At 36.7% G+C, this 17,255-nt stretch overlaps 1 protein-coding gene across 2 annotated transcripts; it reads left to right on the top strand.

The window, feature by feature from the left end:
• Nucleotides 1-4,967: 4,967 nt before the first annotated feature.
• LOC145629154 (E3 ubiquitin-protein ligase DA2L-like) lies at nucleotides 4,968-14,414 on the top strand. 2 transcript variants are annotated; one of them, XM_081681693.1, is made up of 8 exons: nucleotides 4,968-5,336; nucleotides 5,623-6,006; nucleotides 6,630-6,681; nucleotides 6,783-6,828; nucleotides 6,953-7,034; nucleotides 7,153-7,382; nucleotides 11,744-11,810; nucleotides 13,292-14,414. In XM_081681693.1, the coding sequence occupies exons 2-8, from the start codon at nucleotides 5,812-5,814 to the stop codon at nucleotides 14,189-14,191; spliced, it is 1,572 nt and encodes a 523-aa protein (XP_081537819.1). In that variant the 5' UTR covers nucleotides 4,968-5,336; nucleotides 5,623-5,811; the 3' UTR covers nucleotides 14,192-14,414. The 2 variants fall into 2 exon arrangements, with proteins under 2 accessions (XP_081537819.1, XP_081537820.1); XM_081681694.1 differs by lacking the exon at nucleotides 4,968-5,336 and adding an exon at nucleotides 5,390-5,502.
• Nucleotides 14,415-17,255: the final 2,841 nt, after the last annotated feature.

Here is a 17,255-nt window from a genome sequence, read left to right as displayed (position 1 = left end):
AAAAGCTACCTCGTCAGACAGTCCTTGAATCTGAATTCTGATCAGATTGAACCGCCTGACATAGGAGCGCAATCCTTCTCTCTCCCCCTACTTGATGGTGCTCAAGTCAAGACTTGTTTTCTTCGCAGGGATGTTCATCGAGAAGTTGGAAGCAAACAGGAAGGCAAGCTTCCTGAAACTATCAATGGACCCGACTAGCAAGTTGCCAAACCATTGTTGGGCAATGCCCTTCAATGTAGCCGGGAAGCATCAACACCAAGTGGCATCATCCAACCCCTGTAAGTACATGAGGTTGGTGTAAGCCATGAGGTGATCTTCCGGGTTGGAGGTATTGTCATAGGTGCCCACCAACACATTTTTAACCTTGGTCGGCTGCACCGCCTTGGTTATCTCCCGGGTGAACGCAGAAGGTTGTTCACCCAGGCGGAGCAGACGAAGCTGTCAGTCCAGTGGTTGGACGTTGTTGCATGCCGCTTGACCTCCGAAGAAGGTCGGCTACATGAAATAAGGAGGATACTGACCGTAGACCTGAGAAGGTACATAAGGTGCAGTCCCAATCATCTGAGGACCAGAATGGACGGTATTACCGCCTGTCTGGCTCTCATGCAAGGAAGGTGCATTCCCTACAAAGGTGTTGTTGAAGCTGTCTGGAAAGTTCGACGTAGAAGCCGACTCAGATAACTGCTTATTTCTCTTGCGGGTGATGATCTCCCGGGCGTCAAGAGTTGTTTTTTTTGCTTCCCACCGGCTGTTGAGTCCGGCGGGGATTGTTGGCATTCCTCTTGGGCAGAAGAATCTTGGACCAATCAATGGTCCCGGCTGCTTTCTCCTTTGGATGAGGAGTTGGCTGCCGATCTCTGACTGACTTCCCCTTCTCAAGAGGAGTCTTTTTTCCTGACTGGCCCTTGCTTGGGCCAGCCTGTCTCTTGGTGATCTGATCCTTAATTTCACCCTTGAAACTTGTCATGAATTTCATGAGTTCGTCTCGAGTGACGGGAGCTGATCCACTGGCCGTATGGGTTTCCCCTTCCGGCTGCCTAGGGGGTCGATTTATACCCGCCTGGTTGGCACCCTGCTCCAGAGTGTCTCTGGGCCGGATGCGCTTAGTTATCAGGGAGCCATCATCGGCTATATAAGTTTCAACCTGAGGATCTTCATCCTCCTGGCCAGTGAAAACTTCTGGGTCGTCGCCTAGACGCTTAGGAGGTGGCACAGACTCTTGAACCATCTTTGAGGTACTCTCCCCACAGATGGCGCCAGATGATTTGGGTGTTTTAGTCCCTCGGGAGAGTTACGTCACAAAGTCTGGTCCGGCGTGAGCTGTACCTACAAAATAACGGAGACTCCGGGTGGTTGGAGTTCCGCCTCCGACGGTCAAGTTAGTAACTTGAATAGGAGTAAAAAGATGCGGAAATTTAGGTGGGGATCTGCTCGGATTCCAAGCTCGAGATGTCTCTATCAAAGATTACAGGTGTGTAATAAATGGTAAAACGTGCCTCCAACAGGAGGAAATCTCCCTATTTATAGGGTCCTCGGGAATTGTGCCCCTGATTAGGTCATCAAGCCCTAATCATTGGTGGGCTGCGCCACATTGCGACTTTCTCGGGATTTGGGCCATGAAGGCCGCCTTTTTTCCATTTCCTTGGGAGGACACTTGTCAAACAGGGATTGGTCCTATATGGACTAACCCTAAGGTGACACGTGTCACTCTCTGACTGGACCACGTGTCAGGGTAAAATTACCCCAAACACCTATATTAATCATTCCGCCAAGCCTATTCAACTAAATAATAATAATCCTCTGTGCCAAAACATACGCCCGTAGTCCTCGACCCCACGCCAATAACCTAACCCTGCACTATTGTTATTTACTTTGATGCTCTTGTCATATCTTCTCTCAAGAAGCAGCCCACACTCATGGGAATTAGCGGCAATAATGCAGCAACCGCTCTAGGCCGCTCTTCGCCTTGTGTGCTAGATGATGTTATGTTGTGTCCAATTGCTTCCATAAAGCAGTAGAAATCTCAAAAGGTCGAGGGGTAGTTGGGTCTATGTGGTTGAGAACGTTGTAAGCATACATATGGGTCTCGAATAATTCTACCTAATTGGAATATTGCACACTCTGGTAGTCAAGGGTTAGTAGAATCACATTCTTGATTTAGTAACGGAGAGAGCCGAAAGAAACTCGATGGCTAGTGGAGGAGGTGGCTAATCGCATTCTTAGTCATAGTGGTAGAGCGAAAGTGTGTTTAGTGTAGCAAAAGCGAGAAAAAAAACCTAGCTAGAATAAAATAAACTTAAAGATGTGATATCATGTTAGATTTTTGAAAATTTCGAATTGAAGTTGACATCATTGATCTTAAACTATGTATGAGGTATAAGATACGAGTCAAAACTGTGTTAAGAAATCTCGAAAGATAATGATAAATTGTACATGAAAATATCTCTCAAAATTATGAGGAAGATTGTCTTTCTATAATCTCTATCACAACCAACTATATGTTGGTGTCTCGAATTGGTCTTGCTCAAGCCTTTATCATAGTAAGTGACCAACTATACAATTTTGGTGAGTGGTTGGAATCTAGTATAAGATTAGCTAGAATTGGTTATGGCTTAAGAGAAGCAACAAATTCAAGTGAAATTATAATATTTAGGTCTTCCAATAGGCAATCGTTCTACAATATCAAGCCAATATTATGAAACTTTTTATAATTTTTGCTTTTCGATAATTAAAGATAGGTAAAATTGGTATAAGCCACCTTTTTTGTTCAACCTTTATGAAAAAAACCACATTTTATGTTTTTTTATTTACTAAACCACCTTTTAAGTACCTAAATTTTTATTGCACCACCCCTATTTCAAATCTAACAGATTGCATCTCAACCATCCACTTCCAAATCATCAACCATAGCAAAACCTTCCCTTCCATCTCAACCATCACTTCAATTACCTCAATTTAGGGTTTGAGAATAAACAAATACTACAATTTAATTTTTGTAGCAAAAGTAGGTTTGGTTTTTTTAAAGCTTAACTCAATTTAGTCATGCATTTATATAGAGGGAAGGGTCAAATGTTTTTGGGGTGAAAAAAAATACATGATTTAGGAGCGAAAGACATAAGTTGTGGGCCCCTTTGCCGTGTCAGTTAAATTTTTTGTTATAATTTGAAATAGGGGTGGTGCAATCAAGAATTTAGGTACTTAAAAGGTGGTTTAGTAAATAAAAAAATATAAAAGGTTGTTTTTTCAAAAAATTTGGACAAAAAAGGTGGTTTATACCAATTTTGCCTTAAAGATATTAACGATTGAAGTTATACAGTGCATTGACAAACATAACTAAAGAAAGGTGTCAACTAAAAAGAAAGGGAGGAAATATCATACATCTCATGCTCCGTGAAAGTAGGATATATAGTACACTCGGGTGCACCATGTCCCGAAAGGTGGAAAGAACATATGGTTGTTTGATAAAAAACATACCATGTTTGATAAAGAACATACTTATGTTAGACAAAGAACATATCCATACATGTTTGATAAGATGTTCTTTTATGCTTATGTTTTTTAACATATGTTGATTAAACATGTTTTTTGGGTTTCAATAATATAAAGTATGTTCTATAAATTTGGTTCGTATATTTTTTGAGGTAATGAGTAATGCACAATTTTTTATTATTTTTTTTATTATCATATAACAATTTTTTTTATTATCGTATGTTCTCTGAGTTTGATCAATGTGTTCTACGGGTATGAATTATATGTTCTTTACATTATAACTTATGTTCTTTTAACCTATGTTATTTTGAATTTTGAAATTTAATTTGAAAATGAAATCTTGATTTTTTTAGTTGAAAATATTTTAGAGAGAGAACTAGAATTATTATGGAAAATTGAATTTTTGGAGAGAAAGAAAACTTTTTTTTTGGGAAAATGATATATTTGGTAAAGATTTTTTCCGTTAATGTGTAATTTTTCATAAAATTTTAATAACGTTTTATCACGTTCTTTTTGTAATGTTTTTATGTTATTTAATAATACATGTTCATTGCTAAACAACAAACATGCTCTTTTTTAAAAATGTGCACGTTCTTTTTCGAACATCTAAATGTTCTTTCTGCCTTTTTTTTTATTTAACCGGGTGCGCAGATCATGCATTACACACTCTGCTACATATTAGAAAGATCTAAAAAAAAAATTCATTTTTTGTGTATAGGCACCATTTCCTCAATCATCATATCAACACCTTTCACATATCAGCCAGTTTAACTACACAAGCCACCGCTTAAAGGTGGTGATAAGTAGGGCTGTACAGAGTGCGGTTTAGACTGCACCAAACTGCAAACCAAACCGCAATTTTGCGGTTTGGTGCGGTTTGCGGTTTGAAAATTGCGGTGCTGTTTTTAAAAATGACCAAACCGCGGTTTGCGGTTTGGTGCGGTTTCAAAAAATATTGAGACCAAACCGCACCGCAAACCGTACTTAATGCGGTTTGCGATTTTTATACTATGTTTTCATTAAAATTATATAAAAGAACTAAATTATATGAGCTAATGTTTAACTATTAGTTGATTAAAGATTAATTAAAAGAGTTTAATATTTGAATTATAAACTAATAATTATAAAATGAAAAAAAATTTTATTTTTAAAAAAATAATTACAATTTTAATAAAATACGGTTAAACCGCAAACCGCACCGCATCAAACCGTATTTTGCGGTGCAGTTTGGTGCGGTTTTTTTAAAAGTGCGGTTTGGTGCGGTTTGAAAAAATTACAAACCGCACTTTTGCGGTTTGGTGCGGTTTATGATCCAAACCGCACCGAACACCCCTAGTGATAAGAGGAAAAGAAATCCCCTGCTCCCACCATAAGCAATTGTTCCGTCTCAATTTACTTGCTTCCTAACCCTTGCTGCGTATTATTACCCTTATTTAATCCATCTACAAAAAAGTCAAGATATGGTAAAAAAAAAAAATAAATAAATAAAAAATAAAAATAACAATAAACAAAAATCCATTTTGTCCTAAGACGATTCCTTCCTTAGTCTGCTACTCAATCGTTCGTGTCGAGGCTTCCTTGCTTCTCCTCTCTTCTCTTCTTCTTCTTTTCCCATTTTCTCTCTCCTCCTCCTCTTTGCCGTCGTCGTATTATAGCAGAAAAACAGAGCACAAAACAAACCCCGATACCAAACAAACTCACCTCTAACACAAAAAGAATTTCTTCACTTTCTCTCTCTTCAATTTTTCTCTTTCTTCAATTTTTCTTAGATTTCCGAAACTTCGAATATCTGATATTCTTCCACCGCTTCACTTCCCCCAATTTCCCTCTTTTTCTCTCTCCTCCAGGTTTGCTTCTTCTTCCCACTTTTTTTTTTATTTTTTTTTTCATTTTTGTTTTTATCTTATTACCATTTTTCTTACTCTTTTTGATGGTTTTTTTTTGGGGGTTAATTTTCGAGTTATACTTCTAAAAAATGGAAATTATTCTTCTACTTTTGTTTTTCAATTCTGGGTATTTTTTTAATTTTTATTTTATTGTGTTTTAAGCTATCCCCAAGTTTGATTAGGGGTGTTTTTGATTTTATATACGTTTTCTTGTAATTTGTTCTGATTCTTGTTTTTTTGTTTGCAGGGATGCCATCTGAGTTGAGTTTGATAGTGAATTCAGTTTTTCGAGTTGAAAAACAATATAAAAATGTTGGATTTTATAGCATAAGATTTAGGGTTTTTGGATTAGTTTAATTGAAGTGATTTCGTTGTTTGTTGGTGAGAAATTAAAGGGAATAAACTGTGATTTTGTTTCCAATTTAGTTTTGGGTTGATGGGGAATAAGTTGGGGAAGAGGCGACAGGTGGTGGATGAGAAGTATACAAGGCCTCAAGGGTTGTATCAGATCAAAGATGTTGATTATAAGAAGCTTAGGAAGCTTATACTCGAATCGAAGCTTGCCCCGTGCTATCCCGGAGGCGACGAGTGCGATTGCGGCATGTTCGAAGAATGCCCCATCTGTTTTTTGGTTTGTATTGTTTCTACTTTGGTCATTTGAATGAATATGTTGTCTGTGTGTGTTTTTTGGGTTTCATATGGTTGTTGCAACGCCGGAATTCCGGGAGGACGGGGAGGGACAGGATGATATGCTTAATCATATTATAGTTTATGTATTTTTTAAGGTATTTGTTGGTTTCCACACTTGATTTGTTGTGAGCTTGGTTTACCCATGTTCCAAGGGTCCGACTTGGCTATTTTGTGAAAATTGTCCATGGTTTTGAACTAACATGAAGTGTTGAAGTGTCCTAAACACGTTCGAGTGTCAAGGCGGTGAGGTTTCAAATATTCTATTTTTGGAGGTCACGAATTCAGTATCAATTTTGGTAGTGTTATTAGAACAGGAGGAATTGCTTGTTGTCTAGAATGCAATGCTGTTAGGCTATCATAAAAGGAATAGTGTTGATGTAGACTGTCTATGGTCCTTTATCTCTATGTTCTCATGTATTGATTTGTTTTTGAAATAAAAGAAATTTGTTCAATTTTATTTGTGGAAATTTTACCCTTGCTTTTACCCCATTTCTTAAGGATTTTAGACTGATTATAGCTTAAAACATTTATGACATTTCTAAGTAAACTGTTTTTTCCTTGCAGTATTATCCTACTCTCAACCGGTCCAGATGTTGTATGAAAAGCATATGTACAGGTACCTGTAAATACAGTCTTTGTATATTTTCATATCAATAAATGGAAGTTGGTGGTTAGGATATCAAATGTATTTGGCTTATCTGTCTCATTTGTTGGCAGAGTGTTTTCTACAGATGAAGAATCCGAATTCAACTAGACCAACTCAGTATCCTTCTTTATGATTTCCCCTATTCTATTATGTTTGTAATGTTAAATTCTTTACATAGAATTGGATTTTCTTATTGGTTTCTTCAGGCTGAGACACTTGACTTTCCTTAACTTGTATATAGATGTCCGTTCTGTAAAACTTCAAATTATGCTGTGGAGTACAGGGGAGGAAAGTCAAAGGAGGAGAGGGGAATGGAGCAAATTGTAAGACATGCTTGTTGTACTCTTTTCTCATTTTACAGGGATTGGTGCTTATAGTAGTTGCCAATTGCTAGTTGGTTTTGTAGACAGGCACTTATGTTTATGTTGGACACTTTAACAGGAAGAACAGAAGGTTATTGAAGCCAAGATTCGGATGCGGCAGCAGCAGATCGAAGAGGAAGAGGAAAGACAACATGGAAAAGAAGAAACAAGCCCTTCAGATAGAGAGCCTCAGACAGAAAATATTGGTTGTAGCACATCTGGTGGTATAGAATGTGAAGAAACAGCCCCTTCTCAAGATTCAAGTGGTACACAAATTCTCAGACAACCCCAGTATACCAGACATGGCAGGTGCGTCATTGATTGGCATCTTAATTTTGGGGCACTGTGTTTTAGCTAGTTATATGCTTACCTGTGATTATTTTCCTGATGTTCTGAAGTCCAAAATGGTATTATGTGTTTTTTTAATTATATCTCCAGTAAAGGCTGTTCATATGTAGATATTAATTTGGCTACAAGAAAAAATCTTGCTGCCTTCTTTTTTGGCTTTCTTCACTATTGCCAATACTTAATTATAATTTTTATGTGATGCAGTTTGGAATGTAATAAGGAATACTTAGGAAAGTCTATCTAACATCTCTAAGCCTTTCTTATCCAAAGAGGACAAAGAAAAAGCTTTTTAGTAGTTTCCTAGGTGAAGATTTCCTGGTTTAATCTAAATGCCTGTTGGTTATATTCATTTATATAGTATAAATTCAGCTGAGTCGAATGCTGTTGTTATTGGTTGGAATATGCGGTAAGATTTAATGTACTGTATTAGAAAGTGGCTGACCATTGAATCTCTCATCTGTTAGGAATCTTTTGCATCTGTCACATGCCGTATGACTAATTAGTTTGATTAGAAATATGTATAGCTGCAATACAAGCTAAAACAAGGTAGTTGAGCACAAATACTGTCAGAATGGAAGGGGGAAATTATTGCGAAAATGCTCCTAACTCAATTAAACATATAATTTAAAATGGAGGAAGAGTGGATAATCCAATCCCATCGAGATGCTTCCCTGTCTTTTGTTATTTTGTTTTGAATAAGTTTTTTTAATGGTACCAATTCTGTCAAAGGATGTTAAATATTTACAAAATTATACATATCTATTTTCTAATATGTTTATAATCCATATAGGATGCTCCTATATGATTTTCTTGTTACGATTTGATGACGGTATCGGAATGGCAGTCACCTGTTATTTTTGTAGCTTTATCATTGCTACTGTTATCAGAGAAACTGATACGGTGTCACGGGAAAAGATAAGAATTCATCTGCTACTATTTTTTGAGCGATTTGAGGACTAGGCGATATTAAGGAGGGTTGTTCAGGGATAGTATACCAAAATTGCACGGAAGCATAAATTGCATGAGATGTTATGCCTTTGCGTATGAAGAGTGGATTGATCCTGCATAAGCATTTGCAATTTATGCTGAAGGAAGGAATAAAACCTCTGTTTGGCAAGTTGCCTTGACCAATATTATCCCATTTGCCAAGATATTGCTGATAATGGTGATGAAGAAGTCATCGTCCTTAAGTATTCATACATACAACAAGTGGGAGCAAAATAAGTTGGGATAAGTGTAATTCATAAAGTGAACTGAGCTTCTTCATGAGAAACTGTCCAAATTTCAGTTTTAAATTTTCTCCAATTATTTACTTCACTAATTTGAGAATAAATGAAATGTATGACAGGATTGATTTCCATTTCAGAGTTCCTTTGGTACTTACTTTCTTATCATGAGAACCTGTCCTTATATTTCTAATTTCGAACTTTTCCTTCTGACTTATCTCTGTTGACATACACTTATAATTTTCTCAATGCGTGCCATTTAAGAGTGGAATAAATAATTGGTAATAATATTTTACTTGGATTGTAGGTCTTTATTCCTTGCTGAAATAAAAGGTATATCATGTATCTGGATATAAAATTACTGTTTTTGTAGTAATAGGTAAAATGAAATATAATTTATTAGCATAATACCTCCAAAAATTGAAGGATCTCATATGTATGATTGTACAAAGGTGTGCACGTGAACACTGTTGGTTTTGGACTCATTCATAGCTAGTACTCTGTCATTTTCCTATCAAGAAAAACTTGAAGTAGAGAAAAGTAGAATATGCTTGCATTGGACTTTGATAGTCGATCAGGATGTGTAGTTCAGTTTAAGATTGTTCAAGTTTTCTGGCATGATATCTTTTAGCTTTCATAGTGAACTATCTTTCTCTTGTTAAATGTGTGATGTTGACCTTACAATGGGTTCCATGAAAAGTTTTTAATATCTGCGCAATCACTTGTCAAACGTAAACATTGTCGAATTATGAATTTCTAATTCTATTTTCAGTTCTTAAGTAGAGCTGGTGATTCATTTCCTTTTGTTTTCTTTTTAAGTTATTATGACAGCTTGCCTATGAAAATTCATGAACTTTCCATGACTTGATTATAGGATAATATGACAATGTATGGAATTTGTCTTGATTCATGGACTTCTATAGTAGACTTTGGTACTGACTACTGAATTGGCATACAGACCTCAATAGTAGGCATGAAAAGCCTTATGACTGTTTAACTTGCTGCGACCAATAGCCTTTGGATCATATTTAAGGAGAGAGAGAAAGTGTAGTTGGTGCACATGGTTTACTTTATCACCGAGAACACTGAATTGTTGTCCTCACATCCACTTTATAAGGGCAACATTAGTGAATCTGACTGCCAAAAGCTTACCAAGTATAGTATGGTTAAAGTAATATGAAATTTCTATTTTAGGATCTTAGTTTAGTAAGTAAAATGGAACAAGTATGTAATTGTTTTAATTTCCTAAGTAGATTTTTAATTATAGATATGGACTATGGAGAAAGTAGATTAGTATTTGGGTCATCTTCTATTTCTAGTATGTGTGTAATCAATATATCTCTACTCTCTAGTCATCTAGTGACTATGTTTTTGTTATTGGATCCTCAAAGCTCTTTTTTTGTGGGAATTTTTTTGGTTAAGGAAGGGGGGTGTTAAAATTTCATATGCATATGTTGTTTGATCTTCATTGATATTATTGGATAAGACTAAAGCCACCACATGCCTCTGTAGATATGTTACCCAAACACAGTGTATTTGTCAGTGTGCCTACGTAAATGCATGTGGCCTAGTACGAATTCAGTTATGTCGTTTTGTGTGTGTGGGTGGGTGGTGGGGGGGGGGGGGGGGGGGGTAAAACTAAAGCCACCACATGCCTCTGTAGATATGTTACCCAAACACAGTGTATTTGTCAGTGTGCCTACGTAAATATGGCCTAGTACGAATTCAGTTATGTCGTTGTTTTGTGTGTGTGTGTGTGTGTGGGTGGGTGGGTGGGTGGTGGGGGGGGGGGTAAAGCTGATATGTTGTTTGATTGATCATTATCATTATTGGATAAAACTAAAGCCTCCACATGCCTCTGTAGATATGTTACCCAAATATGGTGTATTTGTCAGTGTACCAATGTAAATGACCAGCATGAATTCAGTTATGTCATAAGGGTTGGGTACAATAATTTGCACTCATATACTACTACTGTGCATACTAACCAGAGATCAGTGATAAGGGGAGGGAGATCTGGGTGAGAATTGGTTTTCAAGATTTTCGTAGAATTGTTAAAATTGAAATTTTGTTAGATCTAGGATTTGAAAGAAAACACACGGATTTGACAATTTATGATGAAGGTTCACCATAGATGTAAGAAGACTCTTGTGCTTTGTTTTTAGGGAGAGGGTGGAGAGGCCAGTCCATATTGATGGCCAGAGTTCTGGATCTGTTCACCTACTCCAGCAGCGGTCGTCCATTTGTTTTCCTCAATGCTTTTCGATGCTTGGTGTGTTGGCTGATTTTCTCTCCTTCACAGTTTTTGTTGTACTCCTGAGCTTGCCAGGATCTGTAAGTTATGATTTCAGATTAGTGACTTGGTTATTCAGGTGGTAGGTAATTAGGCATATGTATGTATGGAATCATACATATACCTAAACCTCATTACCTGCATGGAATTTGATAGGCCGTTAATACATGGAAATTTTGTTGTATGTCAGTAAAAAAAAAAGGTCAAAGCTGATCTTGTGTTCCCTTAGGCTCACTCACTTTGCCCAACCCCCCCCCCCCCCCCCCCCCCCCCCCCAAGGGGCCCCAACAAATTTTTTTTTGGATATGGTGCTACTCTGACATGATTATCATCTGACAATTGTGATTTACAATTTGGGCTCCAGCCATACCCATTTAGTAGGATTTCCTTTGCCATGTATCCATTAACCTCGTTGTTTATTTTCTGTACTGCTTTCTGGTTTGTTGTGGGGGCCTTTATAGCACTTTATACCAGAAAATACTTCTTTAAATAATAGTTAGTTAGCTACCGCTTGAAATCTGTTGAAAACCACGAGTTAACTCTCATTCAGGTCCTTTTCTTCTTGGTAGTGCGGTCAACAATTGCCATAGTGCCATATTTAGGGTACTTATCTCAAGTTTAGAACATTTATTACTTTGCTTATTTGCAAATAGGGGTTTAGTTTGTGTTCTTGAATCTTACATAGTAATATTGTTTAGTATTGGGATGTTTCTCCAGTTTGCTTCTGCTTAAAAATTGATTCAGTATCAACATCCAACTCTTCCAACCTTATAAATCTTACTAATATGCTGTTCTTGATGCAGGGATGATGAATTTGACCTGGATCTTGAAGATATTATGGTTATGGAAGCTATCTGGCTTTCTATACAGGTAATAATTGAACCTTCAAGTATTAAGAAATTGATGCAATTAATCTAATATTTTCATCTTCTTATATACATTAAAGAAATGGATGCAATTAATCTAATATTTTCATCTTCTTATATACATTAAAGAAATGGATGCAATAATCTAATATATTCGTCTTCTTATATACATTAAGCCCACCTATCAAATTTTACAGGAATAAATCCATCTTTTAAGATTCATATTGAAAGCGCACAAAGATTTCAAGATGAAAAATCTGATTCCTTGTGTGAATCTTCTTAAAAACAATCAGATTGCCTAATTTTCTCAAAGGTAAACTGTAAAACAGTGGCATTATTTTAATAAGGTCAGTAGCTCTTTGTCGAGGGGTTCTCCCTTGGTGGACTCTAGGTAAACTTTTAGTTGGAACTTTTATACATAGGATTATTTTTGCTCATTTTGATATGTGACTAATTTTTTTAATTCATATGAATATATGATTGAAAATGGTTATTTCAGATGCTGAATTAGTAATTTTGCCTCATAAAGGGTTGTTGATGCACTTAGTTAGCTCTATCCTCTGTGAATTTGTAGAAATGACTATATTTACTTGTCTTGGGAGAAGACTCAAGAGTATTATTGAAATTTAGATGAATATATCAGTATAAATACTTGGACTTATATTCAACAAAATTATGCTTGATTAGCATCTCTCTCTCTCTCTCTCTCTGTGTGTGTGTGTGTGTGCATGGCTCTCATTCGTCTGGTTGACATCTCCTTGGTGTTTCGAGGGTTTTTATTTATTTATTTTATTTTAATTTTGCATTCCCATTGCTCCTTTTTATTTTTTTATGCTTTGATTTTTATGGTCTCCAATTCACACCTTCAACCGCAACATTCAATTAACTGTGAATCAAAAACCTAACAATTAATATTTTGACAATTTATTTCAAGCTGAATCTAAAAAAGATCCACATGATAAGGTTTGAATGTTTGTAATTTTAATTTTTAATAGTCAAAGATTTTAAAAGTTGACCATAAAAGTCAAAACGTAAATAATAAAAAGGAATCGCAGGAGTAATATATAAGACTTTAGAGCATATGATACACACAGACACAACACACAAGTGAAAATTGAAACATTGCCTTTTGTCTCAACTGAAATGCCTTGATCAGTCCTTAACTGCACTTTAGTGATCATTACCTGGCTGCTCACATGAGGCCTTGAGAAAAGGGCTTAGATTTGTGCTTTCTTATCCTTTAACAATAATGGGCTACTCTTCTTGGATTGTTTTTGAAAAAGATAGAAAAGGGGGTGCTAAGAGATACAGGTCTTTGTTCAGTGAGACTGATTCTTTTTCAATGTGAAAGCTTATAATCTTTGTAGTAATTAACGCTGATCCCTAAAACAGTACTCAATTGATTCGAAGAACTTTGTTTGTTTATTTTCACACCTGCTGATCTTTATCTTCTGTACTGTTTGCCTTTTCCTCATGTTAATCTAGGAGAATGGAAGAGCAGAATATTCTCCTTCTAATGATGCTGTGCCTGAGCAATATACAGTTGAAGATCGCCACATGTCACCAGTGACAGCACCAGTGGCTGGATCATCGTCATCCCCTTCTGGTGGTCTTGCTTGTGCAATTGCAGCCCTTGCCGAGCGCCAGCAATCCACTGGAGAATCTTCCACCAATTATAGTGAACCTGTATCACGGTTAGACATGATTCCGAGCAGTAGCAGGAGTTCGAAGAGGATGAAAAAGACTCAGAGAAGACATGCAGAAAGCTCTTCTAATAAGGAAATTTGTAATTCAAGAATGATAGCTGAAGGGTGTGAGGTTGGTCCTGCATTAGAGGTTACTGAAGTGGGGACTAGCTATGTCAACTCAGATGACTCTGAAGATGAGGCTATTATACTGCCACCACCTCCACCTCCGCCACTAATGCATCATAGGTGGAACTCCAAGAGGGGAAAAAGTATCCAAAGAAAATACTCTTTCGGGAGAGCCTCGTCCAAGAATTTGCATGATCGAAGGATGGTAGCAGAAGAGTGGGAGTTTGACCGTGGCTCAGAGGTTGCTGAGGCAGGGACCACTTATGCTAGCTCGGATGAGTCGAATGAGGACATTCAAGTCGCTTCACAGCCACTACCATCACCACCTCTACCTCCATATGTAGTCGGAACGAGCAGTGGCTGTTCAGATGGGGAAGAAGATCATGTTGAATACCTACTCCCTCCACCACCACCTCCACCACCACCATATGTTACAGATAGTGGCTTCCAGTCTTCGATCCCAGCCCCCATAGTTCCAGAGAGTTTCGAGGAACAGATGATGTTGGCCATGGCAGTTTCATTAGCTGAGGCTCGAGCTAGGACAAGTGCTCAGGGAGTTGCATGGCACTAGGTTTAGTAATCACGATTGTATCCTGTTATCTCTCCACTCCCCATCTCTGCCCCGGCTCTCCCGCCTCCATCAACAAAAATGCAAAAAAAAAAAAAAAAAAAAAAAAAGCTCATTTTCCTCCCCCTTTTAATCTTCACACGTATGTATTAGGTTACTGAAGAGCACATTTCAACGAGTGATAGGTTTGTTGGGTTTTATGGTATTTGAAATGATTAATGTGCCTCGTGATTTTCCCCCTTTTCCTTTTCTTTTCTTTTCTTTGCAGTTAATAAATGATGTTGTAAGTCGTTTTCGAGGTGTATGATTGATTGTTAAGGCAATCTGGTCTTGCAATGTAGACCTGGCTAAGATTTCTGTGTCTCAAGCAAGCTTCTGACAGTTATAGGCTCTTGGAATGATCCCAAGCAATTTTAGTGCTAGACTTAATTTGAAGAGTCAGTAACTATGAGATATCCTCTGTTTTTTCTTTTGCAAATGTTCCTCAAGTCACGTGTGGTGGTGTTAACAACTTAACATGAATCAACTCTTGTGAATTTTTACGAATACGCCTCCAACCAGGTGCAAGTTAATGGAGATTGTCATGAAGGCCTTGTTTGGTTTGTTGTAATACATTTTCAAAGGAAAAATATATTTTCAAGGAAAAAATACAATTGCAAAGTAGATTTTCTTTGTTTAGTTGCATAAAAGAAAAATTAAAGGAAAAAAAAAGGAGTGAAAATGTGCAGGTGAACGAAAGGAAAGTTAAAAAAAGTGAGGAGAAAAATGTGGCTTCTCTTATTTTCTAAAGGAAAATGTGTTTCTTCAAGGTTGCAAATTTCCACCATTGGGAAAATTGTTTTGCACACTTCACAATCCAAATCAAAGAAAAATGAAAATAAAAATTTTACTATGTAACATTTTATATCAAGCCAAACAGGGCCAAAGTGAAAAAAAATTGTTATGTGATAAGGTGCAAGTACAAATAACAATGGTTGTTCAAAGAAATGAGAACTTCTTCGAAGCAATGGATTAGTGATGTGGTGTATATATTGAGACGAATATATAAGTCTTTGTTTTTAAATAAGTGTATTTATTGATACGGTGATACGTATGTGTAGGGAATAATTTCAAGCGTTAACCCCCTAGCTTGAACCCCACTGTGATCATACACTAAAGTACGGTAGCGTCCAAAAGGGAAGAAGATAGAGTCAAAGAGTCGCCAACAAGTTTTAGGAACTTGTAAACCGTTCACAGGGTGAAGGTTACACCCCTTAACGATCCAAGAGATCGTCAACTCCATAAGGTCTTGAACCAAATAGGGTTCGGGGATGAAGGTACAAATCCAACCTAAAAGAGATTGAACCTGCCCTAATAATAGACCTCTACTTTATTCTGATCGTATTCATGTGCGCTTTCTGACTAACATGCAATCAATAGGATTAACCCTAAACCTGTTTAATCTATGTTGATTGAATATAATGCACAAATAAATCTATTATTGGCGATCACTTGAATTATAATCAAATTAACCCTAAACAAGATTATTAATATCTTATTAAGCGTGATTACAAGTACAAATTCCCTTTAAACATGCATAAAAGGCGTGATCAAGCAATAACAATATATAATCAAGCAACATAATAATAAACAAAATAACAATTATAAAAATAATCATAAAATTCGCGTTAAAGCATAATAACAATAGCAAGATCCTAGGCATGATACTAACAAGATTAATAACAAACCCTAGCATGTCACTAAGCAATAAAAATAATATCTTTAACCCTAACATGATACTAACAATCATAAATATTAGGAAGAACATAAAAGGCATCATACTTTTAATCATACTTAATATTAAAGTTACCCTAGACATGATACTAGGAATATCATAATAACAATCTAAGCATGATTTCTACATCATAACATCAATAAAAACCATTAAAGTACTTACTTGGATGCCTCGTATCTCCTTCTAATAACAAAACACACACGCTAGTAACTTCAAGGAAAATAATAAACAAAACAATTAAATTAAATAATCGAAATAGAGATTTGGGACCAAACCCTCAGAAATTAAACCTTTCACGTCTAGGGCGAAGCCAACTTCGAATATGGCTAGGTGTTTCTAGATCTAATGAATGCGGAATTTTTATATTTGGGAGAAGCTAGTTTAGAAAAGAGAGAGAGAGAGAGAGTAATCAAGAGAATCTTGATGAGAGTTGGTAAATTGATTATTGAAAAGAATGAGAAGAATTGATGATTGTTGATGAAAACTGGTTAATGAAAACGGAGTTTTTAGCACGTTATTTATAGAGAAAATCAGCCAAAAAGATAAAATATCAAAACAGAGCCTGGCTATTGGCGCTAGGCGCCAACATTAGCGCCAGGCGCCAACATTAGCGCTAGGCGCCAATGCTAGCGCCAAGCGCCAAGCATAGCGCTAGGCGCTACAGCTAGCGTTTGGCGCTGATTTGAAAAATCACGCGTTTTCTTAAAATCAGATAAAAATTGCCGTACATGAGGATAAAATCGTATTTTTCCTCAAAAATGCTCTTTGATCTTAATTAAAACTCTGAAAAAGTCAACAAAAGTCAATTTATCAATGCTAATTGAATTAGGAATGAAAAGAAACTTCTAGAAGAATTTAGAAGACTAAAACCATTCCTAATTGCATTAGGAATGATAAATCTATATTAGGCCCTCCCCAAGATCATTGGGCCGCATATAAGGCTCAAACCGGGCACAGTTTAGTAAATTGCCCATAACTTTCTCAATATTCATCGGAATTGGGCTTATAATATATCGTTGGAAAGCTCTTGTCAAGCCCCATCCAACTACACTACTATTGGACCCATATCATGGACCAACCAAACTGGATTGGCTGTTTTCTTAAAATAAGTTTTCAAAATCAGAGAGAAGAGAAAAGAAATTAAAACTATCCGCAACACTAAACTTTCCACACTTTCACTTCATTCGATTATGGTTCGACGTGAAAGGTACTCTCACCGGGTTTGGTTTTGGGGAGACACAAATGGGTGTCTACAGTATGCCAATGCACAATTTTGACCAATCTTTGTATAAT

This window comes from Chenopodium album, chromosome 4 (genome assembly GCF_948465745.1).
Source record: "Chenopodium album chromosome 4, dcCheAlbu1.1, whole genome shotgun sequence".
Taxonomy (NCBI): Eukaryota; Viridiplantae; Streptophyta; class Magnoliopsida; order Caryophyllales; family Amaranthaceae; genus Chenopodium; species Chenopodium album.
This window is presented reverse-complemented; position numbering and strand designations above follow the sequence as displayed.

Coding starts and splice junctions, on each gene's coding strand:
- LOC145629154 (XM_081681693.1), top strand. CDS start 5,812: ATGGGGAATAAGTTGGGGAAGAGGCGACAGGTGGTGGATGAGAAGTAT. Junction 7,383..11,743: donor CAGTATACCAGACATGGCAG/GTGCGTCATTGA, acceptor TTCTTGATGCAG/GGATGATGAATTTGACCTGG. Junction 11,811..13,291: donor CTATCTGGCTTTCTATACAG/GTAATAATTGAA, acceptor ATGTTAATCTAG/GAGAATGGAAGAGCAGAATA.